A 27532-nucleotide genomic window follows, 5' to 3' on the forward strand; every position below is an offset into this window, starting at 1 on the left:
TGGAGGAGAACTGTTGACCGACGAGCACCAGCCGGTCTCCTCTGAGAACAGTTCGTAGCCCCTCTCGATTTGCCTGATGGAGACCACAGCCCGCCTGGAAAGAGTATTCAGTGCAGACCCTCTGGGTTCGACTCTTCAAACTTCAATCAGAGGTCGTGCCTCCTGAACCCATACACCCTGGGGCCACGGGTGGCACCCTGCTCCCTCCCGGATCCGTCCGGGTTTCCTAGCCCTGGGTATCAGTCGTTTCTTGGTCTAAAGTGCACGTGGGTGTTGGTGTGGTAGGCGATGCTCAACGGATGCCCAGAAATTGCTCACACAGAGCGGCTTGTGGTTAGGCACAGACTCATCTCTGGCTTGAGATGCCTACTGCACTACCAGCGATCTCGCCGCGGGGCAAGTGAGCGGTCTAGCGGTCCCTCATCTCAATTCGGAGTCGGTTTCGGCCACCGGGTGTGCCCTGCCTTGCGTGGTTATGGGGCCCCTTAGTGGCTCTGCAGGGTGGTCCTAGCCCAAGATGTTCGTTCCCACGCGCCCTCGAAGTTACGTTAGTGTCACCAGTGGCTTTGCAAGAGAAGAGGTCGGGCGCAGACCCGATTTCCCCCTCTCACTCTGACCATGAACCAGGCCGATTGCTAGGTACAGGGTGGGGACAAGCAAGTTTGGGACTGGTTGGGAACAGAAAAGGCCAGCATTCCGGGCACTCTCTAGGTTCTCTCCTAACGGTACAAGTACCCTCATTCAATCCTACTCGGAAATTAGATGTATCTGCGAGGAAGAGGTTCGTAGCTAGGAGCTTAACCAAACAATACCAGGTCTGCTTTGCTCTCAGAATTCGGGACCCAGCACCCATGGCAGTGGCTGCGCGATAAATTGATCCTCAGAAGCTCTGGGTGCAAACAGGAGCAATCAGCTTCCAGAATGAGACGGGAATGGGGAGCCCTGTGAGACCGAGGATTTGGGACGCCGCGTGAGTCAGGAGCAGGGCTCTTTGGGGAGCGAGCGGGGCTTGAAGCCCGGTTGGCGCTCTGTCCCACAGCCGCCTAGCAGGGCTGCTATCAAGAGCCTCTAAGTTCACACTTTAACATCCAGGAAGGTGAGCTGATCGACGTGCCTACGATTTCGTTTCGCCCTAGACTTGCGAAGCACCTGAGCGTCACTAGGTCGTGCTGCTCGTGGTCGCTCTCAACAAAACCTCAAAGCAAACCTATATTTATACTTAGACAATACATAGAAAATAAATTGTAATAGATACTATATTTTGTTTTGTTTTGTTTGAGAAAGGATCTCACGTAGGCCAAGACGTTCTAACGGAGGATGACCTTGAACTGCCGCCGCCTCTGCCTTCAGGTGTGGGATTAAAGGTGTGCACGGTCGTGCCCGGATTAGGCGGTGCTGGGCACCGAAACCAGAGTTTCATTTATGCTAAGCAAGCACTCTGCCATCTGAGCCGCGCCCCTAAACCCTGTAACAGAAACTTTGTTACATACTAAAATAGGTTTATCTGCATACGACTACATACTTACATATGTATTTACAAGTAAACAAATGTTTATTTACAAGTACGGACGCCTAGTTAAATCTTGAATTTTAGATAAGGGAGTTTTTTAGTCTAAGTATGTCTCATGTAACATCTGGGAACATATTTATATTGTGACTTATCTGAAGTCAAAATTCAGCCACGAGTTCCGCGGCTTGCACATAGATCCTTTATGGCGCAAAGGCGCTAGGCGCCTTTAAGGCACGAGAGCGGACTCCCCGCCCCACAATGCCGCGCGGCCGCTAGAGGCTCCCATTGGCTGCAGCTTGCTTCCGCCTCCGTACTTCCGGCCGCGGCCCGCGGCGGTTGCGGGCAGTACCTTAGGGCGCTGCTGGCCCCGGCTGGCCGCGGCCATGAACTTTTCGGAATCATTCAAGCTTTCGGGCCTGCTTTGCAGGTTCTCCCCGGACGGCAAGTACCTGGTGAGCCGCGGTGCGCGGGGCATTACCTGTGCGTGGGCGCGCGACCTGTGCAGGGGGCCAGAGCGGGTCGAAGAGGGGCGGGAAGGGGGCCCGAGCAGGACGAGGGGGGCGGCCAGGGGGACTCGAGCCAGACGAAGCGGGGCACCAGGGGAGGAGTTTTGGGCCGGACGGGGGAGATCTAGGTAGATGATCAGGGTGTGGAAAGAGGGCCTGAGCCAGGCAGGACTAGGGGGGTCTTGGCAGGGGGCCGGGGTAGGGAAGGGGCAAGTGGAGCGGGTGGCCTGGGCAGGGTAGGGATGGAGCTGGGGGTAGGTCGATATTCTGGCAGGTGGTCATGGTAGGGAGGGGGACCTGGAACAGGTGGCGCGGGCTGGGCGGATGCCAGCCTCCCGGCTCCAGTTTCCCTTTGTCAAAGTTGGGTTAGGCGATGCCAGCTCATTGTTACTTTGTCACAAACGGCATAGTTTGTGTTTGCTCGCGTGTAATCTGGTTAAATGGTGCCCTCCTTTTGGTCCGCGCTACTTCTCCTCCGCGCTACTTCTCCTCCTCCATGACATGCAGATGATTTAAGTAACTAGCTTTTGGTCCCAGTGTTGGATGTCAGCTGTCCATTCTATGGGTGACAGACACCCATATGACCACTGGCATTAGGAAGCCATCAGGGAAAACAAACTCGGTTTATAAAAACTATGGTTCTGGACCAGTAGCTGAGTCCCATCGCTAGGGCCCACATAATGGAAGGGCAGAATGACTTGTGCAAGCTGTCTTAACCGCCACATAAGCTACAGCCAGTGTATGACCCTCCCCGCATACAAATGTAATCATGCTTTTTAATGAGCTTCCTTTTATGCATTGATCATCCTCTTTAGACAAGGTTTCTCTGTGCAGTCTTGGCTGCCCGGAACTCACTCTAGTGAGGTAGGCCTCTAGAGAGCTACCTCTTCTCCTGAGTGCTAGGATTAAAGGCATGCACCACCACCGCCTGGCTATTTTGGTTCTTAATCCACACTCTGCTGTTTTTACCCAGGCCTTTGAGACATCGTTTAACCGCCTTTGTGTCATTCTAGGAAAGTAGGGAGTGAGTGTCAGAATAGAGGTAGTATTAGGAGATTACGGTACTGCTGTGCGAGCCTGACACCTTGAGTTCTGAGACCCATGGAAGGGTGGAAAGAGAGAATTTACACAGGTGCCGCGCGCGCGCGCACACACACACACACACACACACACACACACACACACACACTCCTACCTCGAAACATTTTACCTTTTTCCAAGTATCTCGGCAGATGAGGGTTGTTTTCCTGAAAGTTCTTATGAACAGCAAGGAGGTTTCCTTTAGTTATCTGATGTTTGTGTTTGGGACTGCCCACTCATCAAAATGTTGTGAAACTCCTGATAATTGTTTATTGGGAATCTTGCCATACTGGGCAGAGCTGGCCCATGCTTCCTGCTTCAGTGTCTTCAATGGTTCCTAAAGAATTCATTGGACCTGGTAACTCTGGAATTCACAGCTCACAAGGCTGTCCTGTGAAAACCTAAGTCCTGTGCTAGGCCCTAGTTCTAACCTGCACTTGGCCCTTGCGCTCTCTTTTTTCCACAGAAGACGAATTAGGCTTCCTTTTCTCTTTTTTCAGTCTGCCTGTGCACCACGTGCACGTGTGTCTGTGTTAGTGTGCAATTGTACATGGGGGCCACGCACACGGAGGGCAGAGGACAACTGGAATATGATTGCTTGACTTCCACCTTGTTCCATTCAAGGTCTCTTGTTCTCTGCTGCTTACACCAGGCTAGCTGACCTACCCTGTCTCTGCCTCCCTTCTGACCACAGGAACACTGGCATTATAAACAAGTACACCCAGTTTTATGTGACTTCTGGGAATCCAAACTTGCATCTGAGGCGAGTGCAAGTTCTTTTAGACTATAGTGTAATATGCAAAGCTGGCCTCAGCATCTCCCTAGAGCGGTAGTTACAGGTGTGTCCCATCACACCCAAGCAAGAAACCCTTTTCCCTTTTCTTTCTTTTGTTTTTGGTGGTGGGGGTGGTTCAGGATAGAGTTTCCCTGTGTAGCTCTGGTTGTCCTGGAACTCATTCTACAGACCAAGGTTGGTTTAAACTAAGGAATTTGCGTGTCTCTGCCTCCCCAGTGCTGGGATTATAGGCATGCACACCAATCTAATTTTTTTAAAAAATAAATTTACTTGTACAAATCTGGGGATTCCAGTTGAATGTTGGACAGATGTGCAGTGTGCACAGTGATGAAACTGCGTGGTAGAACGTTTAAATCTTTGTATGCACCAGCTTTCTCTTCTTCTAATTTTGGAACGAATGTAATTACTGGCAGCTTTGAAACATGCCAGACAGGAGGAAAGGAGGTGACCATTGAGCACGGCCTCACTGTTGTTACTAGAGGATTCTCTCCCACCCATCGTTCCTGAATAACCACTCTGAGGCTTAATATTAATTATAATTGCTTGGCCGATGGCTCAGACTTCTTAGTAGCTGGCTCTACATATAAATTAAGCTGTTTCTAATAATCTGTGTTTTGCCACGTGCCCTGTGGCTTACCGGTAATGCCCTGGCATCTTAGTCCTTTGGCTGCTGTTGGTGTCTTCCTGACTCCGCCGTCTTCCTCCCTCTATTCAGTTTGGCTTTTCTGCCTAGCTATATTCTGCCCTGCCATAGACCAGAGCAGCTTCTTTATTAACCAATGGTAATAAAACATATTCACAGCACACAGAGGGCATTCCACACCAGAGAGCCCTCCTGCCCTCCTGTAGAGCAGACACTACTGAGTGCCTTCTGCCTCACTTTTCAGGCTTCCTGTGTCCAGTACCGGCTAGTGATCCGGGATGGGAAGACCCTTCAGATCCTTCAGTTGTATACGTGCCTGGACCAGATCCAGCACATAGAGTGGTCAGCAGACTCCCTCTTCATCCTGTGTGCCATGTACAGACGGGGGCTTGTGCAGGTGTGTACCGGGGCAGGCGTGTGTGTAGGCAGGTACATGCGACATATAGGTAAGGCTCATGTAAGTCCCCTGTGTGGATGGGCGCCTGCACTCACAGGGCCTGTGTAATTGGTCCGGTGCTGTTACTGTAGCAGAGTTAGAATTAGGAAACTTTCCCAGGGGCATAACTAGGAAGGAGTGGGGTTTTTTGTATCCTCTAGTTAGGTTTGAAAACAAAAATGCAAAGAAACTCTAAAGTTTTTTTCTTTAAATACCTAATGTTCTCTAATAGTTTAATCCAAATACTTTTGATGTTTAAAAAATAGAAAAGAAAAGCACTAAAATGTTGTTAGTCTCGGAGCTATGTTCTCCGGAGTGGGAGGCATTTGTGTTTAGGGAGTGTTGGAAGGCAGTGAACTGTTATCCACAAAGCCTAACTAAGTGAGGTTCTGGAACGGAGACAAGAGCGGATCCTTTTAAAGGGACACCTGAGGTGACAAGGTAGCATCCTCTCCCTTACAGGCTGTGGGTGGTGCAACCGCGCTCTGCAACCCTGTGTTTCTTTTATGACTCAAGGTCTGGTCACTGGAGCAGCCGGAATGGCACTGCAAAATCGACGAGGGCTCCGCGGGGCTGGTTGCTTCCTGCTGGAGTCCGGACGGCCGCCACATTCTGAATACAACTGAATTCCATGTAAGCTGGCCGAACGCGGCCCATCCTGTCCCTTGTGCCTAAAACACGCTGGGAATGTGGAAGTCTGGGTTCTGGAGTAAAACACTCTGGGATGTGGAAGTCTGGGTTCTGGAGTAAAACACTCTGGGATGTGGAAGTCTGGGTTCTGGAGTAAAACACTCTGGGATGTGGAAGTCTGGGTTCTGGAGTAAAACACTCTGGGATGTGGAAGTCTGGGTTCTGGAGTAAAACACTCTGGGATTGGAAGTCTGGGTTCTGGAGTAAAACACTCTGGGATTGGAAGTCTGGGTTCTGGAGTAAAACACTCTGGGATGTGGAAGTCTGGGTTCTGGAGTAAAACACTCTGGGATGTGGAAGTCTGGGTTCTGGAGTAAAACACTCTGGGATGTGGAAGTCTGGGTTCTGGAGTAAAACACTCTGGGATTGGAAGTCTGGGTTCTGGAGTAAAACACTCTGGGATGTGGAAGTCTGGGTTCTGGAGTAAAACACTCTGGGATTGGAAGTCTGGGTTCTGGAGTAAAACACTCTGGGATGTGGAAGTCTGGGTTCTGGAGTAAAACACTCTGGGATGTGGAAGTCTGGGTTCTGGAGTAAAACACTCTGGGATTGGAAGTCTGGGTTCTGGAGTAAAACACTCTGGGATGTGGAAGTCTGGGTTCTGGAGTAAAACACTCTGGGATTGGAAGTCTGGGTTCTGGAGTAAAACACTCTGGGATGTGGAAGTCTGGGTTCTGGAGTAAAACACTCTGGGATGTGGAAGTCTGGGTTCTGGAGTAAAACACTCTGGGATTGGAAGTCTGGGTTCTGGAGTAAAACACTCTGGGATGTGGAAGTCTGGGTTCTGGAGTAAAACACTCTGGGATTGGAAGTCTGGGTTCTGGAGTAAAACACTCTGGGATTGGAAGTCTGGGTTCTGGAGTAAAACACTCTGGGATGTGGAAGTCTGGGTTCTGGAGTAAAACACTCTGGGATGTGGAAGTCTGGGTTCTGGAGTAAAACACTCTGGGATTGGAAGTCTGGGTTCTGGAGTAAAACACTCTGGGATGTGGAAGTCTGGGTTCTGGAGTAAAACACTCTGGGATTGGAAGTCTGGGTTCTGGAGTAAAACACTCTGGGATTGGAAGTCTATGTCTTCTGTTACAGGCCAACTCTGTACTGGTTATGCTAACATCTTAACTGGGCCTCTTAAGTGGCCTGGGCTTGTCAGAGGATCATTTGAGAGTTTTCCAGACAACTTTGATCAGCAGTCCTCATGCTTAGAGTTCTGCAGACCAGAGTCCAGCCTCCAGATCTCAGACCCTCAGTTAATGCCCACCCCCCAAAAAAAGGAGTACCTTTATTCATTCAGTCACACACATACTGAAATGGAGAGGACGTTTGGACAGAGTAAAACGTTCAGGTCGCCTTCGATGGCTTTGTTGGCCCGTGGCCCTGAAGTGACTGTTCAGCTCGGGTGTGAAGGAATACCATGGCTTAGCAAGGGGCACCCTGAGGAAGCCACCTTTTTGTTATATTTTGGGACAGGGTCTCACTGGGTAGCCCTGGCTGTCCTTAGACTCTCAGAGATCTGCTGTCTTTGCCTCTTGATGACTGGGATTAAAGCTTTGTGTCACCATGCCCTACCTTATTCCTAGCTTTTAAGTTTTAGCTTTTAAAAAAATCCCTCAGACTTCATTTACCACGGCTATGCTTGATGGTCAGCAGGTGACCCTACAGGCATCCGTTAGTAGAGTGGACACATAACTGAGAGTCATGCAATTCCCACGCAGGACAGTTAGATCATGGGTACCCTTCTGGAGGCAGGATATCCATGAAGGCGCTGTACAGTGCAAGGAGTCCCTGTCTCCTGTGAGACAACAAGAAGGCGGCCAACTTGGGCTGTCGCCTCAGCAGTGGAAGACACACCTACACACTTCTCGGAACACCGACAGGCCTCGAGAGCCTGCTGGAGCTGCATTGCACAGTAGCCATCTTCTCCCCGTTCTGGGGGATCCTGGGGTCTGCAGTGCCCGTGTATTTATTTAAATATGCCCGTCCATTGCCCCTCCTGGCAGTCATAGCTGCTGCTCTTGTTCCTTGAAAGGACAGGCTTGCTGGATCATCCTCAGCTGTCGCTCTGCTGCTGAGATCTGAGTTGTGGGGAGCCCTGGGGCTCAGTGACAGGATCCTGCTGGGCCAGTGCAGATGGAGGGGTTCACCTCCGAGGGCTCGCATCAGGATTTGAGATGGCTACCAGGCTAGGGCACTGAAGTGAATTGCGTCGTGGGGTGTGTGCGAGTTCCCACGTCGTCTCGTCGATGTTGCGTGTCTTCCTCAGTTATTCTCCACCTCGTTCTGAGGCAGTGTCTCTCACTTGAACTTAGCTGTCCAGGTCTAGTTAAGCTAGCCCACTTGCCTGTCTCTGTCTTACACATGCTGGGATCTTAGACACTTGGCATTTGGAGGAATGCCGAGTTTCCAAACTCCACTGCCTCCTTGAGCTGTGAGACCTTCACCCTGACGTTGCCCCAGCCCTGCGCTGTGGAGTCAATGTCCCCTCTGACGACTGGTGACGATCAGGGCTCTCACAGCCGCTCATGCAAGCATGCTAAACTAACCTTGCTGTGCGTGTACAACGTGAGTCCACCTTTATCTTCTCAGCTTCGAGAGTCTTTCTAGCGACAGGAAACATCCTAACTCCTTTCTCTCTCCCCTTCTCCCTGGCAGCTGCGAATAACCGTCTGGTCCCTGTGCACAAAATCTGTGTCTTACATCAAGTATCCCAAAGCCTGTCAGCAGGGTGAGTCTGCCAGTGCCCCTCACACACACACAGTCTGTCACAGAGAGCAGAAAGCAGTGGCTGCTGCAGCAGCAGACCCCTCCCAGCCAGCCTCCATGGCTGTACCTTCCTCTGTGTCCTTAGGTATCACCTGGCTCTCCTCACTCTGTGCTGTTTCCTGTGTCTCTGTAAGCAAGAGCTTGCATGCTATTTCCTTGACAGCAGGATGCTGTGGAGAGTCGCAGAGGGTGGCGTCCTGGGAGGGAAGGGCAGTTCGCTCTCCCTCAGTGCCTGTTGCAGCCTCACTGCACTCACTTTTTTTTAAGATTTATTTTTATAATCAGGTGTGTGTGTGTGTGTGTGTGTGTGTAATGTGAATGCAAGCATTCGTGGAGTCTAGAGAGGACATCCCAGTCCCTGGAGTTGGAGTTACAGGTGGTTGTGAGCTGTCTGTCTTGGGTGCTGGGGTCCAGTTTTCTGGAAAAGCAGCGTACGTTTTTAACCCCTGAGCATCTCCAGCTCATTTCACTAGCTCTTCTGTCAGGGCTCACATCCGGTCACATCTGAGCATCCCAGAGCAGGGGAAAGAGACAGGAGCCCCTCGCCATTGGAGCCCTGGGCAGAGTGTATGGGATGATGGGATGTGTATGCATCACTGCCCTCGATCCCAGAAACAACATACAGTAGAAGGACCGAGAAACATCGGGCGTCGTACTGTATTCTTTGCTGCCATAAGCAGTTTGCAGGTCACACTGGACTGAAGTGCACTTTAGGTTCACTCTGACTTTTTTGTAGTCTGAAGTGTTACTGTAGCTGAACAACAGTCTGGGTCTGGGTGGAGGTGTCCTCTAGTCTTCTGTTCTTTGAAATGTTCTTATCATTCATGAAGCAGCAACCTTGGCCTCGGGTTTTTTATGCTAATACTGAATATTCATTTATTTGAAATGATAAGTTCTGGGCTAGAGCACACACTGCTCTTCCAGAAGCACCCATGTCAGGGGCTCCCAGCTGCCTATAGCTTCAGCTCCAGGGGATGGGACTTGTGGCCTCTGCAGGCGCTCCTGCTCTCTCTGCACAACCTATACACTAACTGAGAATAATAAAGATAAACCCAAAAACAGTAAGAAATGCAGTAGCAGACGAGAGAGCTGCCTCAGGGTATAAAGGGCTTGTGCAAGCCTGCAGACGTGAGTTCAGACCCCAGAGCCCACTGTGGAGCAGGCACAGCCCTGAGTTCAGACCCCAGAGCCCACTGTGGAGCAGGCACAGCCCTGAGTTCAGACCCCAGAGCCCACTGTGGAGCAGGCACAGCCCTGAGTTCAGACCCCAGAGCCCACTGTGGAGCAGGCACAGCCCTGAGTTCAGACCCCAGAGCCCACTGTGGAGCAGGCACGGCCGCACAAGTCTGCAGTCCCAGCACTGAGTTCAGACCCCAGAGCCCACTGTGGAGCAGGCACGGCCGCACAAGTCTGCAGTCCCAGCGCTCCTACATCAAGATGGGAGCTGGAGACGGAGAATTTCAGAAGCTGGCAGGCCACTTAGCCTGGCACATGCAGTTGCAAACAATCTCAACAAGGTCATTGGGGAGTACAGACGCCTAAGACTGTCTTTTAACCTTTATACACACACACACACATATGCCACGACACACGTGTGCCAAACACACAAAATAGCAAGCTGGATTTTGACCACAAGTGTCTCCTGTAGTTTCTTTGTGAAACATACTAACCAGCTAGGCCCTGCATTCAGTCAGTGACATTTCTGACACATTAAAAATCAGGTACTTGGGCTCCCACCTAACTTGGAGGAGTGAGATCTCTCTGCTTGTCAGGTTCCCGTGTGACAGTGTCCTGCTCACCACATTTCTGGGGCTTCCCCTTTTCTTGCTTGGTTCTTTCTCTTGTCCCCTGTAAAGTCCCTGCTGTTCTGGGCATTTGTCCACGCTCTGGCTCCAGTACATTCTCTCTCCACAGGAATAACTTTCACCAGGGATGGCCGCTACCTGGCCTTGGCAGAGAGGCGAGACTGCAGGGACTATGTGAGCATCTTTGTGTGCAGCGACTGGCAGCTCCTCCGGGTAGGGCAGTCCTCTCCTGCTGGGGTCAGGGAGAGGGGCAGCTCCTCCGGGTAGGGCAGTCCTCTCCTGCTGGCAGGGGTGGGGGCGGAGAGGGGCAGAGCCAGTGTTCTGATGATTCCAGGGGCCTTTGCAGTCCCTGGTGTAGGTAGAATGAGGTTTCTGTGGCCAGAGGGCAGGAGTACTGTGTGTGCCTTTAAGCAGTGCACACTAAGTGTGATTCAGACCTTGTGTGCACACTTGGTGCATGCCAGGCATTGGCATGAACTTTGAACCCTCATTTGTGTAAGGGAATGCCTTGCTGGGAGGAATGCTGTTGAGTTGGCCCTGGGCAAGATGTCTCAGGAGCTGTGACGTGAGCATATCGCCCTCCATGCAAACACGCCTCAAACCCATGAACAGATATCCGAGGGGGCACACTGGGAAGCAGGCTGCGGGAGGATGAGGGCATGTGCGCCTGGCCCGGAATGGCTGGCACTCGCCAGGACGGCATGCAGCTGTCTTGTCTGTGCTGCATGTGAAATGATACGTATGCCAAAAGCATTGGTTGTGAAATAAATGCACTTATATAAGGAAATTTTTTCAAATTGTCGTGTTTTCCTCTCGTCTGGAAGCACTTTGACACAGATACGCAGGATCTCACAGGGATCGAGTGGGCCCCGAATGGCTGTGTGCTGGCAGCGTGGGACACTTGCTTGGAGGTATAGCACATGGCCAGCGGCACATTCTTTCTCAAGAGCACGCACCTGCAGGTACCTGTGTGTGCTTTTACTGCAGCGAGCTGCTGGGCACTGAAGCCTGCACTCGGTACCTGTGACCTGTCTACTGTCTGTCTGCAGTACAAGATTCTGCTGTACTCCCTGGACGGCCGCCTGCTCTCCGCATATTGTGCCTATGAGTGGTCCCTGGGCATCAAGTCTGTGGCCTGGAGCCCCAGTAGTCAGTTCCTGGCCATTGGGAGCTATGACGGAAAGGTGGGAAATGGCTCGGGATTGGCCACCTCCGTGAGCTGTCTGCAGCCTGCATGTCATCCTCATGGTTCCTTCCCCAGGTGCGCCTCCTTAATCATGTGACCTGGAAGATGATCACCGAGTTTGGGCATCCTGCAACCATTAATAATCCCAAGACAGTAAGTCTGCATGAATCTTGAATTGAGCATGGTGGTGTCTCTGGTGCTGTGAGCTGCTCTTGACTTCCTTGGTTACTGTGATGTCGTCTTCCTTGTCCCTGCGCCCTCACACCCTCTTTTGTCAAGGGCATGTCTAGTCCAGGTTCTGTGGACTGTGCCTCTGTCCTAGCCAGATGCTGTGTTCATCCATGCTCTGTCCTTTGCTGGTCCCTGGTGTTAGCAGAGGGACTGGGGAGTCTCAAACATCTGCCGTCCTGCCAGGCACTGTGCAGACAAGCAGGGAAGGGCCAGGAGAGTTGTTCTGTGCAGACCTTGGGGAGCAAGGGGCAGCTCAGGTCTGGGAACCAGAAAGGCATGTTCTGTAGCTCCACAGTGTTGAGTTGCGCTGTCATCTCTCAGTCCGCAGCAAGGACAGACTTCTGCTTTCCTTGTAGAGGTCACCCATCCACTGAGGTGCTAGACCTGAGGAGGACAAGGAAGGGGCGGGGCTGCAGGCCAGAACCTGGAGGAAGGAAGAGCTGGGCAGAGGTGAGGCTTTGGCTTAGCGTGTGCTCTTCCAGTAGTAGTGGTTGGCCTTGGCTGAGCTCAGGTGAGGGACGGCAGGGTGCAAGGCTGGCCCTGCAGGCCGCCAAGGCTTGCCTGTGGTTCATGCGTCTAGGTCTCTGTGTGTGCTATGGTTTCTCTACCGGGACTGGTGTATAAATCAGCTATGTCACTGGGACAGGATCAATTTAAAGGAAAAGGAGCTTCAGTCCGTGGACCCTTTGCCTTCTTACTCTGGGCTTGTGTCAAGGCAACACACTGTGGTAAGGAGCAGATGGCAGGGCAGAGCTAATCTTACAGTGGCCAGGAGAGAGGAAGGACAGGCGAGGTCCCAATACAGGCTTTTAAGGCACACCTCCAGTGACCTGCCTTATCCCCCATACACTGTTTAAAGTTGCTGGCAGCCAAGCCCCAGCTCATGGGTTTTAAGACCCACACTAGCAGCGAATCTGTTGTGCCTGGCTGTTTGCTGCTCCCACAGGCTTGCTGCTCACTGCCCTCTGGCCTGGCACCCACACAAGCCACTTCTGCATGGCTGTGACATTGTTTACCACGACACCGTCATGTAGTCAGGGCCCATCTCTCCAGGACAGCCTGGTCAGCAGGACTGAGGTGGCAGCTGAGCTGTCCGAACTTCACTGCAAGGGGTCAGACTGGTGCTCTTCTTCCCAGCAACTGTGATGTCTGGCACTTAAGTTGGCCACCTTCCCGAGTCCCTGGTTCTTGTCACAAACTGGTTAGTGGCCAAATCATGTTTTTCAGGTTGTGTATAAGGAAGCTGAGAAGATCCCACAGCTGGGGCTGGGCCACCTGTCCTTCCCACCACCCCGAGCAATGGCTGGTGCCCTCTCTACCTCAGAGAGCAAATGTAAGCAGCAGAGGGAGAAAGCCTGTGCTTTGTCTCAGATGAGAATCCTCTGTCCATGTGAATCTCAGGTGGGGTGGGGGAGATCTCAGCTGGGGTCTCAAGCTCCCTGCAGCATAGACCAGTGCTCTCCTGTGATGCTCACCTTTCCCACGCTGCCCTGTAGTCCATGTGCCCTCATCCCACCTGTCACAGTAGCTTAACAGTCCTGGCCGTCGACAGTTCTCTGATGGACCTCAGAGGGATTGGGGGGAGAGAGAACAGGAGCAGACATGTACTTGGTAGCTTAGCCTTTCACTTCCTGCCCTGCAGGGTTGAGGGCAGCCAGGCTTGAGAGGTGCTGCTCGTACTGGCTGGTGCTTAGCTAACATCTTCTGCTGAGTGATAATCTTCCTTCACCTCCCAGCTGGAAAAGGGCAGCCAGCCGTCTGTGCAGATGCTGGTGATGGGTAGACTGGCCAGATGTTCAAGCAGCTCGGACTAGCTCAGAAAGCAGACCTGATGATGTTTGTACCCTTCCTGGAGGCTCCAGACTGCATGGGCCTGTCCCCACTTGGGGCCCTCTCTGCAGTGGAATAGAACGGTTGTCCCCTAGGGAACTCGTGAGCAGGCCTCTTCCCACAGCAGATCTCTTGCACACTTGCCGGCCTGCTTTCCCTTCCCCCCTTTAACCAGCACCCTGGCATGTCCTCCCTGCTGTGTTCCAGATGAGATCGCCTCTGGGCCAGTTGCCTTGCAGACTCTGAAGCCGGTAGCTGACAGAGCTAACCCTAGGATGGGAGTAGGGATGCTGGCTTTCAGTTCTGACAGCTACTTCCTGGCAACAAGAAACGGTCAGTGTCATACTCCTGGACAGGGTCAGCTGCTCCCTGCACCGCTTGACGCCCAGAGCAGAAATGAATAAGAAGCAGCTCAGGAGGGCAGCTGTGCGCTGTTCTCCCTGTGGACGGTCTGCACAGCAGCTCCTAGCTAGTCAGCCCATGCCCTGGCTGACCGCCTACTCCCTCCAGCATTGGCCTCTGTGGCTCTGGTTTTGTTTGCATAGTTTCACAATTACAAATGTAAAAACCACAGGGGAAAAGGAGGGATTTATGGCCTTTGGGGGTCTTTTTTGTTTTGTTTTGTTTTGGGTGCTAGTCCCTGAGAAAGAAGCCTAGTACATCCTTTGAGTCAGGTTTGCTCGAAGAGGGCTGGCACTGACATGGTGCCCTATCTCTGTTTCCTTGCAGACAATGTCCCCAACGCTGTCTGGGTCTGGGACATTCAGAAGCTGAAGCTGTTTGTGGTACTGGAGCATTTGTCTCCAGTGCGCTCATTTCAGTGGGACCCACAGCAGCCAAGGCTGGCCATCTGTACAGGCGGGAGCAAGGTGTACCTGTGGTCTCCTGCAGGCTGTGTGTCCGTGCAGGTACCTGGGGAAGGTAAGCATATTCCAGCCAACGGACGGTGGCTCGTGCCTAGCGGTGACATGCCCCCACCCCCATGGCTTTTAGCAAACTTGCAGGACCTTGCCCAGTGTGTAACCTGACACGGGACCTGCTGCCCAAGCTTTATAGGCTTTGGCTGCATCAGTCTGGGCTCGCCAGGATCCTCACTTAATCCGTAGGATGCCCTCCCTGGTCCTGATCTCTGCTCTGACCCTGACCACCTGTCTCTCTAGGTGACTTCCCAGTGCTTGGACTGTGCTGGCACTTGAGTGGGGATTCCTTGGCCCTCCTCAGCAAGGACCACTTCTGTCTCTGTTTTCTGGAGACCAAGGAGGGGTTTGGCGCAGCCTGTGGACAACGGGATGGCCATGCCTAGGACCTGAGTGGAAACCGAGGCAACGGGCCCTGCTGCTTTCAACACAAGCAACAGCTGCACAGGCTCCTGATGGGACGGGATATCCAGTTTTCTGTAGTGATGTGTTCTGTAAATATGTATAAACTGTAATATAAAATAGGTATTTGCTAATCCATGGGACAAGGGTGGTCATTTCCCTCAAGGCCTTAGGTCATAGGTTCAAGGTCTATCTTAGGAGGATAACAACACTTAGCTGCCTTATGTCTCTTTATATTCCGAGCTGTTTCCAGAGTGCTCTTGACCAAGGGTGACTACTGTGGATCTGTGCAGCCCCTCTGCAGCAGGATGTCCTCAGGCACCCGTGCCTCCCCCAGCACTTAGCCCACCCAGCACAGCTCCACATCTCTAGCAAACGGCCTGAAAGCAGCCATACCAAAATGTTGGGCTATCTGAACCAGGCTCTTAACCTGGACTGTGGACTTGCCCATCTGAACTTTTGTAAAGAGGACTATGGGGAGGGTCCACAGCCAGCCAGCCAGCAGGTTCAGTCCCTAAGGCCTCAAGACAGTCTTTAGTTGGTGCAACTGTTTTGTGACAGTAACTTCAAAAAGGAGCGACTTCATTTGGTTTTCAGCGTCTTTACTACAAGACCAAAAGCAGAGGACAAAGACCAGGTGCATCTGAGGTCATTCTGGTCACATCCATGGTTAACTTAAAGCTGCGGCAGAGGTATCGAGTGACAGGCCAGCATCTACAGTGTACTGACAGGTGCTAGAGCCACAGGGGAAACCGTGTGTGGCTGGCGTGGTGAAGCTCAGCAAAGCTCGGTGGGGCCAGGGGGATGCAGGCTGGTCTGCTTATTATAAACATGCACTTTTTAAACCAAACCACTCAGTCCCTTTTAAACAGAGACAGGATGATAAAAACCCACCACCATGACTTCCAGAAGGGCCTGGATTATGTCATGAGACTGACTGTCCCTGGGCCTAGGAAAACTGTATTAACCCAAGCTGGATTAGTTTGCAAAGTGTGACTTCAGGTCAAACATATTCAGGGAAGAGCAGTTTCGCTAGGAGTGACCAGGCAGGCTGTCTTTCTTGTAACTGATCTGCTGACTGCTATTGTATTTAGCTTTTAAAAAACGGGCTGAATTTCAAAATACAAAACTTGAAGGGCGGCGAGGGGCGGGGGGAGTTAATGCAAGTGCATCTGCAGTGCAGGTACGGGTCGCTCTGCTCCGCCCAGTGTCCAACAGTTTGTGTTCAGCAGAAGTGGGCGGGCACATTCTGCTCAGCATGCTGGAGAGGCAGAGCAGGAAGAACAAGCCCAGCAGGGACACTGGAGAAAACATTTATGTGGAGTTACAGAAGGAACACGGTGGCATAGGGACAGCCAGTATTTCTGCCTTCATATATCATGTTGCCAAGGTGTCCAATATCCAACTAAATATATATAATTCGCTTGACTATTCTAAGCAGGCACCTAAAGGGACCATGCCTGTGTTCTCTCCAACCGCAGTGGGTAGCTTGAGGTGGCACACCGCGTCCCTCCACGAAGACTAGAAGCCTATCTTGCCCCTGGTCATGGAGTAACCCAGCTTGGCTTCGTTGTTAATGAAGGACATGAGCCCTACGTAGGTCTCGATGAGGAGTGGGCGCTCCAGCACCAGCACGCTATTCGCCTGTCCTGGCAGTGGGCTTTCCTTCTGGGCTTTCTTGACAGCTTGGATCAGGAGAGCCTTGAAGCTTTCCAACTGTAAAGAGAGAAGAAACATGGAACCTTAACCTCAAGGCAGACAACAGTACTCCACTACATGGGAAACGGGGATTCTGAGAAGTCATCCGGTCAAGTGCTAAGGGCTGGGTCACCAGGTGACTCATCTGTCCAAACGTCACTCAGCTCCAGATAGTACCACTCTGTCACTAAAGACACCATGAGGAGACTCAGCACACGCCCTGAGGTGATACAAAGGACACTGAGCACGTGACCTCCGACAGCACCCTCACCACACGCTGCACGCTGGCGTGCTCTGCACTCGAGACCATCACCACACGCTGCACACTGGGGTGCTGTGCACTCGAGACCATCACCACACGCTGCACACTGGGGTGCTGTGCACTCGAGACCATCACCACACGCTGCACGCTGGCGTGCTGTGCACTCCATCACAGATGGAGAAATTCATGAGGACTATGATGTCATCCAGTGACAGGACTTTCTCAGCCCTACCATAACCTGTCTGGAATGCATGTACACAATGAACTATATGCTGCACATGTGCCCTTTTGAAGGATCTCAGGGCTCCCTCAGCACCTCCCAAGTACCCGCCTGCACCAGCGGCAGCACCTGCACAGCCTCACTAGGACTGCAACTCGCCCCCTCTAGACTGAGCATCCTGCAGCGGGATGGGCGTCTCCCCGTGTTCCGAGGCCCCACTATCAGGACCTGCACTTCAAGTGCTCACACTCACTGCTGGCCCCGGGCCTCGGATCTGCTTACATGGCACAGAGACGCAGTCTTCTCGTCCATGCCAGCCATTGGGTGTTCTATGAAGGTGGCGTAGGGCATATTTGTGGACCAGGGGTTCCATCTGTTGATGAAAGAAGGGCGGCTCTGCTTGTCCCACTGAATGCGAACCCCAAAGCCTTCTCGCCTGATGGAAGAGGGGAAAGAGCCTTGCTTACCACTGGAGTCCAACGCTGCAGCCAGCTGCTATCAGGGAAGGCAGGGACAGCTGGGGTACAGTGTAACAACGGTCTCCGCTAGCCACTTCAAGCACTTTCTGAGAGTAAGAAGTTCATGTCTTGGTGATGCTAAGACTCATCTTTACAGCCAGTGAAACCGGCATACAGTTCAGTCTGGCCAAATTATGGATGTTTTCGTTACTTAATGTGTTACTGAATAATGCTCGCAGCCATTAGCTTCCTGGATTCCCTATTCAAATTGCCATAGACTGGGCTCAAATGTATGGGCCTCTTTTTCAGTTTTTCAAGACAGTGTGTCTCGGTGTAGCCCTGGCTATACTGGAACTTACTTTGTAGACCAGGCTGGTCTCAGATTTATAGAGATCCGCCTGCCTCTGCCTCCTGGGTCCTGGAATTAAAGGTGTGTGTCACCACCACCCACGGGTATGGGCCTCTTAAGCTTCAGAATACTTCTTTTATAGCAAGCTCACCAGCTCTTGAAAACTGGCTGTTAGGTGTTTTCTAATGTATCCGGTTTTTAGTACGTTCAATCAACGAATCAATCAGCCAATCTGCTTTTCTTTTAAACAGGAACCAGAAAAAGACTGAACAGATACCCTGTGCTCCCATCCTGCTGGAGGTAAAATGCCCAGTCTGGGGAGTGTTCAGTACTTAACATAGCTTTTAACAGTGGGCTAGGATTCCACAATCCTAACTGGTAACCGGTTTTTAGTGCCGGCAGCCCTTTTAAGGTGGTACTGGGCAGCCCTCAAGTCAGTTTCTACAGTTTCTATTTTAAGGTCCTTTTCACTGGTCCTTCAAGATGAGGCCTTTAGCTAGTAAGAACGGAACTTACAGGGTTCGCAGGGGCCCTGCCGTGTAGTGCGCTGGTGCACCTACTTGTTGAGCGACTTCGGAGGGAACTGGAACTCTCCACAGGAGATGGTGTCCACCGCGCTGAGCGCCACCCTGACCACCTGCTGGCACTGAAGGCTGATGAAGTCATACTTGCAGATGAGCAGTGACTGATCGGTGACCAGCACCAGCCTCTCCTTCTCGTTGTTCCAGTGGTCCACCCTGGAGGGGAGAGGGACCGCCTGTTACCAGGGCCCCAGCCCGCTGCCCACCCGGCGGCCGAGAGGCGAGGCTCCCACGCGCACTCGCGCAGGCTTACTCGGTCAGCAGCCACACCCCCTGGATCTCGCCGTCCTCCACGGGTCGCACGACGGCGCGGATCTCCTCCACCGCCTGCTCGATGGTGCCGGGCCGGAACACGAAGTACTCCTTGACGCGGGCGCGGCGTGTCGGGTCGTGGACGCTCAGCGGCCACAGTGTCTGGCGCAGCGGCGTGCTCGTCCCCGGCCGGCCCGCTCCCCCATCCTCGCCGGCCGCCAGCAGCGCCGTGGGGCTTGTGCCCGCCGAGTCCACCGTGTCCCGCAGCTGCAGCATCGCGCCGCCGCCACCCGCCGGCCCCACCGACGCGGCCGCCGCCCCGGCGTCCGTCCGACCTCGCCCGCCCCGCGATTGGCTCGCTCCCCAGTCGTCTCCTGCGATTGGCTGCAGCGCGCTGCCGTTCAGAATCACCGATGCCCCGGGCCGGAAGCAACCGCCACACGCAGAGCCATTTCCTGTTTACTCGGCAGGAAAAGGTGTAGGTTGCTGGGAGGCTCCTGGCTGAGGACCAGGAAAGGGAAGGCTCGGTCCAGCTTGCGCGGAGGGCGGGGTGGCGCGAGGGGCGTCGACTCTACGCCCTTCACCTTTTCCAAGGTCACGGTGCGTGCCTTTCGGCGCCACGCGCTCCGCGGAGGTGTGCGCACCGCTGGAGGGGGTGTTGGCACCTGGGGATTGCGGGTGCTTCGGTGTGGACCCCTCAGATGTAGGCGTCTCAGGGTGAGCTGCTTGCCTTGTGTGCACGCACCTCAGGTGTGTGGCATATTGGATGGGCACTGGGGGATATTGGTACCTAAGGTGTGGACATGAACACCAGGGCCACCTTGGGTGTGTGGCTTTCTAGGGTTTGTGCACACTGGTAGTTGGGTGTGTGCGGGGCATCTGTTCACATTGGGCATGACGCTCACTGGTGAGTTACCGAATCACAGACTATGCCGCTCTGCGGGATTTGGAAGAAAACGTTGGATAACTCTTGGGTCTCGCAGCTCCTCCCCGAAAGATAAATACTCCTTAGCTCTCTTCATCCAGCCCAGCAGCCTCACAGCGGGATAATGGCTCCCTTTGGGTGGCTGGTGTATGTAATCGCTTCATAATCGGCATGTCGCCGGGGCACTCTATTTGTCCAGATGAGCGACACAAGCCTGGGTTCAGCTGTCCTTCCAAGAACCTAACTGACCCCCATGTCACCTGCATCGCACCGTCCCCACAGGCTCCGAGGGCTGTGCATCCACGACAGTTTAAACCTTCACCCAAGTGGTCAATTCTGACTTCCCTGTCTCTGTCACGTTCCCTCTTACTCCCTCCTCGCCCCCAAAGCCTTTTATCTCCTATATCCTGTGTTCACCTGGTTCCGGACACCCTCCTGAGAGAGACTTCAGTCCACCAGGGCTCTGGGTTTTTTGCCTTGTTTGTGTTGTTATAGCCCTGTTTGCACCTGTCGGTCTGTTCCGTGTCTGTCAGTGTGCACAGGCGAACGTGGAAGCTGTACTTGGTAGGGAGGTTTATGGATCGAGCCCCTTGCATGACTGGCACTTTGGGCACTCTAACCATGGCAGAGTTCCGCCTTCTGTTGTACATGCTAGACTTGGGAGAAGGGTTCGGAGTGATCCTGTAAGAGCCAGCAGCCTTGGGACATCAGACCTGTCTCTGGAAGCTCCCCGCACTGGAACTTACTTGGGGACCACACAGCATTCCTCTGTAGTCACTCACTACTACGTATCAACCGTGGCAGTAACAAGAGGTGCTGCAACACTTTAGTGCTAAGAGTGCCAGCGTGGGAAGTGTGGCTGAGAACTGCTTCTCCTCCTGTAGACTGCCCCCCCCATGTGCGTGGCGCACCCACCCACACACTTATGCTCTCACTATAGGCCCAGTCTTCCTCTGTCAACCAGTACCCCAGAGCAGCTCTGCGATTGCTTGGGCAGCCTAAGTTAGTGGGGCTATGGCCACTGCCAGCTTCCTGCTCCCGTCTCCCATCTGGTTCTCTGTGTCCTTGTCTCAGTGGGGCCATCGTGTCTCCTGTGGCTGCTGGGAGCGCTGAGTGAGCTTCAGAGATGTGCTCTCCCCAGGCAGGGCACCAGTGACAGAGCAGAATAGCACTTCTACACAAGGGTAACTGAGCATACTGACCATACTGGGCTCAGCTGTGGGAGCAGAGATGAGGGTTACTTGTAGGAATGTAGATGACCCCCCAAACAGCTGTATCGCCAAAAGACTGCCCCAACATGGATGATGCCCCCCCCCACTCCACCCCGGTTCACCTTATACTCTTGGTGAACTGTAGCACCTCCATCGATGAACGCAGCTGGGTCAGAATTACAACAGAGGGGGCCCCCGAAAGCTGTGGCCAGAATCTAAGGGGAGACTCTGACAACCTTCTCCCACCTCTCTCTGTGTGGGATGCTCAGCAGGCTGGTCCTTGAGTGTCCCTTTGTACGCCTGGGCTGCTCTGCTCCTGGAGTCGGGCTCTACAGTCTTAACTGAGCCTCTGCTGGGGGCAGCAAGGTTCCAGTCGGCTTCCCTCGCTCCAGGTTTCACGGGGCAGGGGCTGCCACGTAGCAGTTCCCTCTAGAATCAGGAGGGAAGCTCATTAACACTCCGAAGTCCCTGAAAGTGACCAGTGCAGAGCCCTGGCCCTCGCAGGGTTACATAAGCAGTAGGAACCGCCGAAGGAGACTCCTGTCCGTCCAGCTATCTACAAGCCACTCGGTGCCAGCTTTAGGAATTGTCACCCATGCTAGGATCGGCTTTCAGTGATGCAGCTGCCTGTGAATTGTCCGTGTTCTGACCCCTCACCCATAGCCCTCTAACCCCAATAAACCCACTGGTTCACCAGGTTGAATCTTGGTAGTATCCTTACCAAGGTCTGCCGGCAGGTCTTGCCATACTAACACAGGACTAGCAGCGGAGGGCAGAAAGTGAACCACAGTATGAGAATGTTCTGCCAGGGCCAGAGCTTTGGGGACCAAGGCTGTGGGATTAAAGTTAGCCGGCCCTGGCCAAGTTTGAGGGGAAGGGGTCAACCCCTGAACTCCTTCCTGCTAGAGAGACAACAGGATGTGGACACTCGGGACATCCTGACCCATGCCTAAGACTGGTGGGAAAATGGCCCCTTCTGCTTGGGACAAAGTGTGGAGCAACTAGATTGGGTGCAGAGAAACGGGAATGAGGAGCATTCAGAGACCCTGCCTTATGGGTTCTCGGAGGAGCTAGAGGCTTGGTAAAGATGGTTTAGAACAGCAGGGAGTAAGGGGTGGGGATACTGATTAGGGACAGTGTGGAGGTGTGTGTGTGTCCACATTTGTTTTGGGGCCATGGTGGGTGCACTGGGGTACAGCAATAGCCCCAAAGGAGCATCTGCCAGGAATACTTCCCCGTCTGTAGAAACAGGCCAGACTGGCACAGTATGTGGGTGTTGGCAGAAACCGCCAGGCCCCTGTGCCAGAGAGGAAGAACTCTTAGGAGGAAAGCCATGTAAGGTGTCCGTGAGGTCCGGCTCCCGCAGGGTGGTCAACAGTGTGCCTGGGTTGTTGGAGCAAATGGTCAGCTAAGACAATACGGTCCAAAAGTCCTCTAGCAGTCACCAAGACATAGGTTAGATTCAGGAGTGAATGACAGCCTAAGATGGCTTTAGCTCCAGACCTGCAGTCGTCAGGGCTCGTCAGCCTGCAAGACCTTTTATAGCGTGGCTTCTTCAGAGAATCTAGTTCACAGTGTTGAGGTCCCTGGGACACTGGTAGGAGCAACCGTGATGACATAGATTCCCACACGGGCTCCTGTCTCTGTGGATATGGGGTATGAGCTGGGCATCCATAAAGCTGAGAGCTGGCAGAGGAGGGGCAGAGGGTTAAGTGCACATAAGACAATTGCAGCACACAATGTCTACCTGCATTCTATGCACTACCATACAGTTTGCGAGCTTCGGGCAAGGGGCTGGAGATTGAAACATACAAAGACACACAGAGAGACAGAGACACGGACCTCTAGTCCCTGGTAAGAAGCCCTTTACTCAATAGCGCCACAGAGGCTTATATACCCAACAGTCAGGTGGGCCAACAGGTGAAAACCTTATCCTCTGATCCTCGAGGCCAAGGCAACACGTGCTCGTGAAGCAGAGCTGGTAAACAGCTTTGACACAGCTTTCAGTAACTCAAATCCGAAGGAAAGTAAAGATCTCTAGCAGGGAAGAGCAGCTGGAGGCCAGGACAATAAGCAGATGTCATTTCGCGGTATGCACACATCCAGGGTTTAAGGTACAGCATCACGGCCCATTTTCAGTGTGAGGTCATCGAAGAGTCACAGCTAAGCAGGTGTTCTGCACCTGTTCCCAGCAGAGGGCACGAGCAGCTGGAGCCTGCTCGTCTAGGCGTATCTTAAGGTTGAAAAACCAGACTATCTGCCACGACAAAGGCCATGTATCAGAAAAGGGGAGGATGGGGAATGGGGCGGGGGGACAGCAACACTCTGCACCAGCCTGTGGGGGAAAAGGGCAGGAATCTTCAGATTGGGAACTGTGAAAACCATGACTTCACGATGCGACATCTGCACACTGACAGCTGGCTTCTGCAGACGTGGAAATAAACCTGTCTCACTTTGACTACCAAGTCTCTGGTATTCTCGCTATGAGTAAGGACCATTTGTATCTCACGTGGGGCTGCCAGGACAGACCATGGACTGGCTTGTTGGAAGCAACAGAAGCACGCACTGAGGTTCCTGAGACCAGATGACCAGAACCACAGTGTGTGTGCGGGGGTGGGGGGTGGGGGTTTAGCAGGTAGGGGGCTCCTCTGACACCCGAGGACACATGTCTTCCATTGCCCTTCCAGCTTCTTGTGCTGCTAGCCACTCTGGGTGTCCCTCAGCCTGTGGCTGTCTCTCCCTGTTGGCTCATTTGTAAGGGTTCCTGATGTATTGGTGCAGGCCCACCCTAACACCTCCTCTTTACCTGGTCATCATCAAAGACTGTCTTCCAAAGATGATCAGTCACCGATACTTGTTGGAATTTGAACGTATCTTTAGAAGGTACAAAATTCATCTGGTAACGGTGGATTCATCCAGGTGCAAGTGGTAAGCATTGCATTTAGATGACCCCCACGTGGGCACACAGGTCAGGGGCAGGGACCAGGGGGCAATGATCAAGACTAGGAGACTGGTTTGGGGCTCCAGAGCTTAGGTTGGCCCTGAGGCGCAGTTCCCAAAATGGTCAGCAGATGGCGCAACGACCCACACTCAGCCTTCCCAGGGAGGCCCCAGCTTCAAAGTTTGGCAGACATGAGGTCTTTTTGGTTTTCAAAGACAGGATTTCTCTGTAGCCTTGGAGCCTGTCCTGGAACTCGCTCTGTAGACCAGACTGGCCTTGAACTCACAGAGATCCACCTAGAAGCACCACTGGAAGTCGTCACAGGAGGCTGCAACAGTTCTTTCGATGTTGCCCTTAGTCATTGACTCAAAGCATCCACAACGGATTTAAAGGTAACCTTGACAAAGAACCTGGTTCCCAGGCTGGAGAGATGGCTCAGCGGGTAAAAGTCTTTGCTCCCACACTTGAGGACCTGAGTTCAGTTCCTGAGAGAAGTAACTCATGCAGCTTGTCTCCTGATCTCCACACACTCTCTGTAGCACGCGCGCACGCACACACACATTTTTAAAAATCAGTCAAATGCATACACACATGAGAGAAACCAGCTCCTAACAACTAAGGCACACAGCAGGGCTGTGGGCATAAAGATGCCAGCTCCAGACAATGTGGCCTTATGGGAAATCAGCCTGACTACAGCCCTGGGTGGCCCTCACAAACTTTCTATGGTGATTTTCTAACAACCACCATGCCACCAGGAGGATGATTTTGCTCCATGTCCCACTGAGTCCAAGAGGGTCTCTCTCTGGAACCAGCCTCAGCTCCAATATCCACCTGGTCCAGTGAAGAGGCCTGGGCTTACGCCAGGCGTCTCTAATAGTTGGCCTCCATGTCCCTCGGGTGGCCTCAGAAGGACCTCTGTGGGTTTCCCTTGCCTAAGTGGGAAGTGGGAGGAATCTGCACCAGATTTTTTTCATTCATTTATTTCATTTCATTTATTAATTCTTGACTGTCCCAGGTTTTATGTAGGGCTGGGGATTGAACCCAGGCCTGTGCGGATGATAGGCAAGTACTCTGCCAACTGAGCTGCAGCCCCTCCTCCACACTGAGGTCTTGCAAAACAGGCAAGGGCTGAGAGTCCTGAGACATGCCTAGGCTGTACATGCAAGGCGTGTCTATCAGGAGACCGCTATGTCTCCATGTGGCCTCAGAAGGAACCTCAATTGGCCCAGGCCAGGCCCTGTAGAGAGAAGTTGGGGGTCTTGGCTGCCCTAGGGCAGGTGGCCAGTAACCCAATGTGGACATCCATTTCTTCAAGTGAAATTTTCACCATCTGCCCAGGGTACAGTTTGCTGGACAAGTGGCCCCAGGCTCACAGCTAAGCCCACTGAAGTGCATTGCATAACAGCTCTACACCCCAAAACCCTGAGGTTAGGGTATCCGCAGTCCCTACCAACCCAGCCATCTTCTCAGTCATCTCCCTGATGGGTCCCCTCGTGTCCTTCTCTGTCCTACAAGGATCCCTGCTGTTGGGTCTGGAACCCGTTCTGATAATCTAGTATGATGAGACCCCTCAGTAACTTCACCAAAGACCCTGTTTCCAAATCAGGCCACGCTGGGGTATGTGGGGATGAAGACATGGAGTCCCCTAGGAAGCTATTCAACCCAGATGAGCCATCTCCCCAGCGCCTAGCCTGTCATATGAATGGATGTCATTTTGGCATGCAGTAATGATTAATAACACGCGCCCCATCCTGGACCTTCCTCCATCCTGCTGGCTGCCCCCTTGGTAAAGGGTAAAGATGGTAAGTTAGGACCTGTGATGTTGTCAGGCAGGCCCATGTCCAGAAACCACATATAGCGGTGCTGGCTAGTGTTTTATCAAATTGGTACTAACTAGAGTCTTGGGAAGAGGGAACCTCAACTGAGAAAATGCCCCCCACCCCAGACTGACCCGTGGGAAAGCTGTGCAGCTTTTCCTTAATTAATGAGTGATATGGAAGGTCCCAGAGCATTGTGGGTGGTGCCACCCCAGGGCAGGTGCTCCTGTGTTCTATATGTTGAGCCAGCCACAGGGAGCGAGCCAGTAAGCAGCCCTTCTCTATGGCCTCTGCTTCAGTTCCTGACTCTAGGTTCCTGTCTTCAGTGCCTGCCCCGACTTTCCTCCGCGATGGAGTGTGTCCCGAGAGTAGTAAGAAGAAATAAACCCTGTCCTCTCTGAGTTTCTTTTGATTACGGTGTTTTTATTACAGCAATAGAAACCATAATTAAGACAGTAGCTGTATACTCGTTGAAGCTGTACAGGCTGCATATTCAATTACCGAGCAGGAGCCAGCTTCCATAGAAATTGTTGTGTTTCCATATCATGCAAGGTCAGGAAGGCACAGAAATAGAGCGACTGGTGTGTAGGCCCAACAGCTGCCCACGGACAGGGTCCAGCCTGGGTCCTTGCTGCAAAATCACATGACCTAACTCCATACTGGGCCACAGCCCACGCGAGTCAACATACCTGAGGGGCCTTTTCATTTTGATTTTTCTCTCACAGCAGGGTTAGAGCTTTAGAAATGGGTGCGAGAATAAGTGAACCACAGACTTCTAAATGAGTTGTTTGACATTTGGGCGGGGCACCAGGCATAAGCTTTGCCCTCTAGAGAAGATCCCTGGCTGTCTCTGACTTTTGCCATTTTTTTTGGTTATCCCTGATTATGTCATCTGCAGAAATAGGGGACTGCGGTCAGCATGCTGCATGTGAGTACCCGAAGGTACCTTGGGCATTTGTTTCCTTTTGCTTTTTGAGCAAGGATCTTACAATGTTGCACAGGCTAGCCACAAACTCAGGGTCTTTCTGTCTCAACCTCCATCGTGGAGTACTGGGGTCACAGACAGGTGCCACCACGTCTGGCTGTGGAGACAACCTCTGATGTCACCTGTTAGAAGAAGTAGCCATGAAAACCCAGACGAGACATGAGCTTATTTTCTCAGGGTGGTGGCCTTTGGCTCAGCAGCCGACGTCTCTGGAGCTGCAGGGGATTCTCTCTCTTCCATCTCCCGCAAGATGCATCCGGCTGCAGGGCAGGGCGGCAGAGCAGGGAGGCAGAGCAGGGCGGCCAGCATGGCTGCAGAGCAGGGCAGCAGAGCAGGGCAGCAGAGCAGGGCGGCAGAGCAGGGCAGCCAGCATGGCTGCAGAGCAGGGCGGCAGAGCAGGGCGGCCAGCATGGCTGCAGAGCAGGGCGGCAGAGCAGGGCGGCCAGCATGGCTGCAGAGCAGGGCGGCAGAGCAGGGTTGCAGAGCAGGGCGGCCAGCATGGCTGCGGAGCAGGGCGGCAGAGCAGGGCGGCCAGCATGGCTGCAGAGCAGGGCGGCAGAGCATGGCTGCAGAGCAGGGCTGCAGAGCAGGGCGGCCAGCATGGCTGCAGAGCAGGGCTGCAGAGCATGGCTGCAGAGAAGGGCGGCCAGCATGGCTGTAGAGCAGGGCTGCAGAGCAGGGTGGCAGAGCAGGGCGGCAGAGCAGGGCGGCCAGCATGGCTGCAGAGCAGGGCGGCCAGCATGGCTGCAGAGCAGGGCGGCCAGCATGACTGCAGAGCAGGGCTGCAGAGCATGGCTGCAGAGAAGGGCGGCCAGCATGGCTGCAGAGCAGGGCTGCAGAGCAGGGTGGCAGAGCAGGGCGGCAGAGCAGGGCGGCCAGCATGGCTGCAGAGCAGGGCGGCCAGCATGGCTGCAGAGCATGGGTGCAGAGCAGGGCTGCAGAGCAGGGTGGTAGAGCAGGGCGGCCAGCATGGCTGCAGAGCATGGGTGCAGAGCAGGGCTGCAGAGCAGGGTGGCAGAGCAGGGCGGCCAGCAAGGCTCT

The 27532-nt window shown here is 53.3% G+C and overlaps 3 protein-coding genes across 4 annotated transcripts; 1 reads left to right on the top strand and 2 right to left on the bottom strand.

Moving 5' to 3' along the window:
- Nucleotides 1-1834: 1834 nt before the first annotated feature.
- On the top strand, nt 1835-15239 carry LOC121443578 (WD repeat-containing protein WRAP73). 2 transcript variants are annotated; one of them, XM_041645392.1, is made up of 12 exons: nt 1835-1962; nt 4780-4932; nt 5488-5604; nt 8311-8383; nt 10336-10400; nt 11051-11137; nt 11276-11410; nt 11488-11565; nt 12871-12976; nt 13681-13806; nt 14203-14394; nt 14634-15239. In XM_041645392.1, exons 1-12 carry the CDS (start codon nt 1894-1896, stop codon nt 14774-14776), a joined length of 1344 nt encoding a protein of 447 aa, XP_041501326.1. In that variant the 5' UTR covers nt 1835-1893; the 3' UTR covers nt 14777-15239. The 2 variants fall into 2 exon arrangements, with proteins under 2 accessions (XP_041501326.1, XP_041501325.1); XM_041645391.1 differs by having other exon boundaries at nt 10336-10439; nt 14634-15234.
- A 144-nt stretch (nt 15240-15383) lies between these two features.
- LOC121443579 (tumor protein p63-regulated gene 1-like protein) lies at nt 15384-18955 on the bottom strand. Its single transcript, XM_041645393.1, has 4 exons — nt 18614-18955; nt 18340-18516; nt 17255-17408; nt 15384-16508 (listed from the first exon to the last, which is right to left on the bottom strand). The coding sequence occupies exons 1-4, from the start codon at nt 18886-18888 to the stop codon at nt 16314-16316; spliced, it is 801 nt and encodes a 266-aa protein (XP_041501327.1). The 5' UTR covers nt 18889-18955; the 3' UTR covers nt 15384-16313.
- Nucleotides 18956-26664: 7709 nt separating this feature from the next.
- Nucleotides 26665-27462, bottom strand: LOC121443531 (keratin-associated protein 10-4-like). Its single transcript, XM_041645295.1, has one exon. The coding sequence runs from the start codon at nt 27460-27462 to the stop codon at nt 26665-26667; it is 798 nt and encodes a 265-aa protein (XP_041501229.1).
- Nucleotides 27463-27532: the final 70 nt, after the last annotated feature.

This window comes from Microtus oregoni, unplaced genomic scaffold (genome assembly GCF_018167655.1).
Source record: "Microtus oregoni isolate MIOR12 unplaced genomic scaffold, Mior012 000109F_ref0000275, whole genome shotgun sequence".
In the NCBI taxonomy this organism is placed as follows: domain Eukaryota; kingdom Metazoa; phylum Chordata; class Mammalia; order Rodentia; family Cricetidae; genus Microtus; species Microtus oregoni.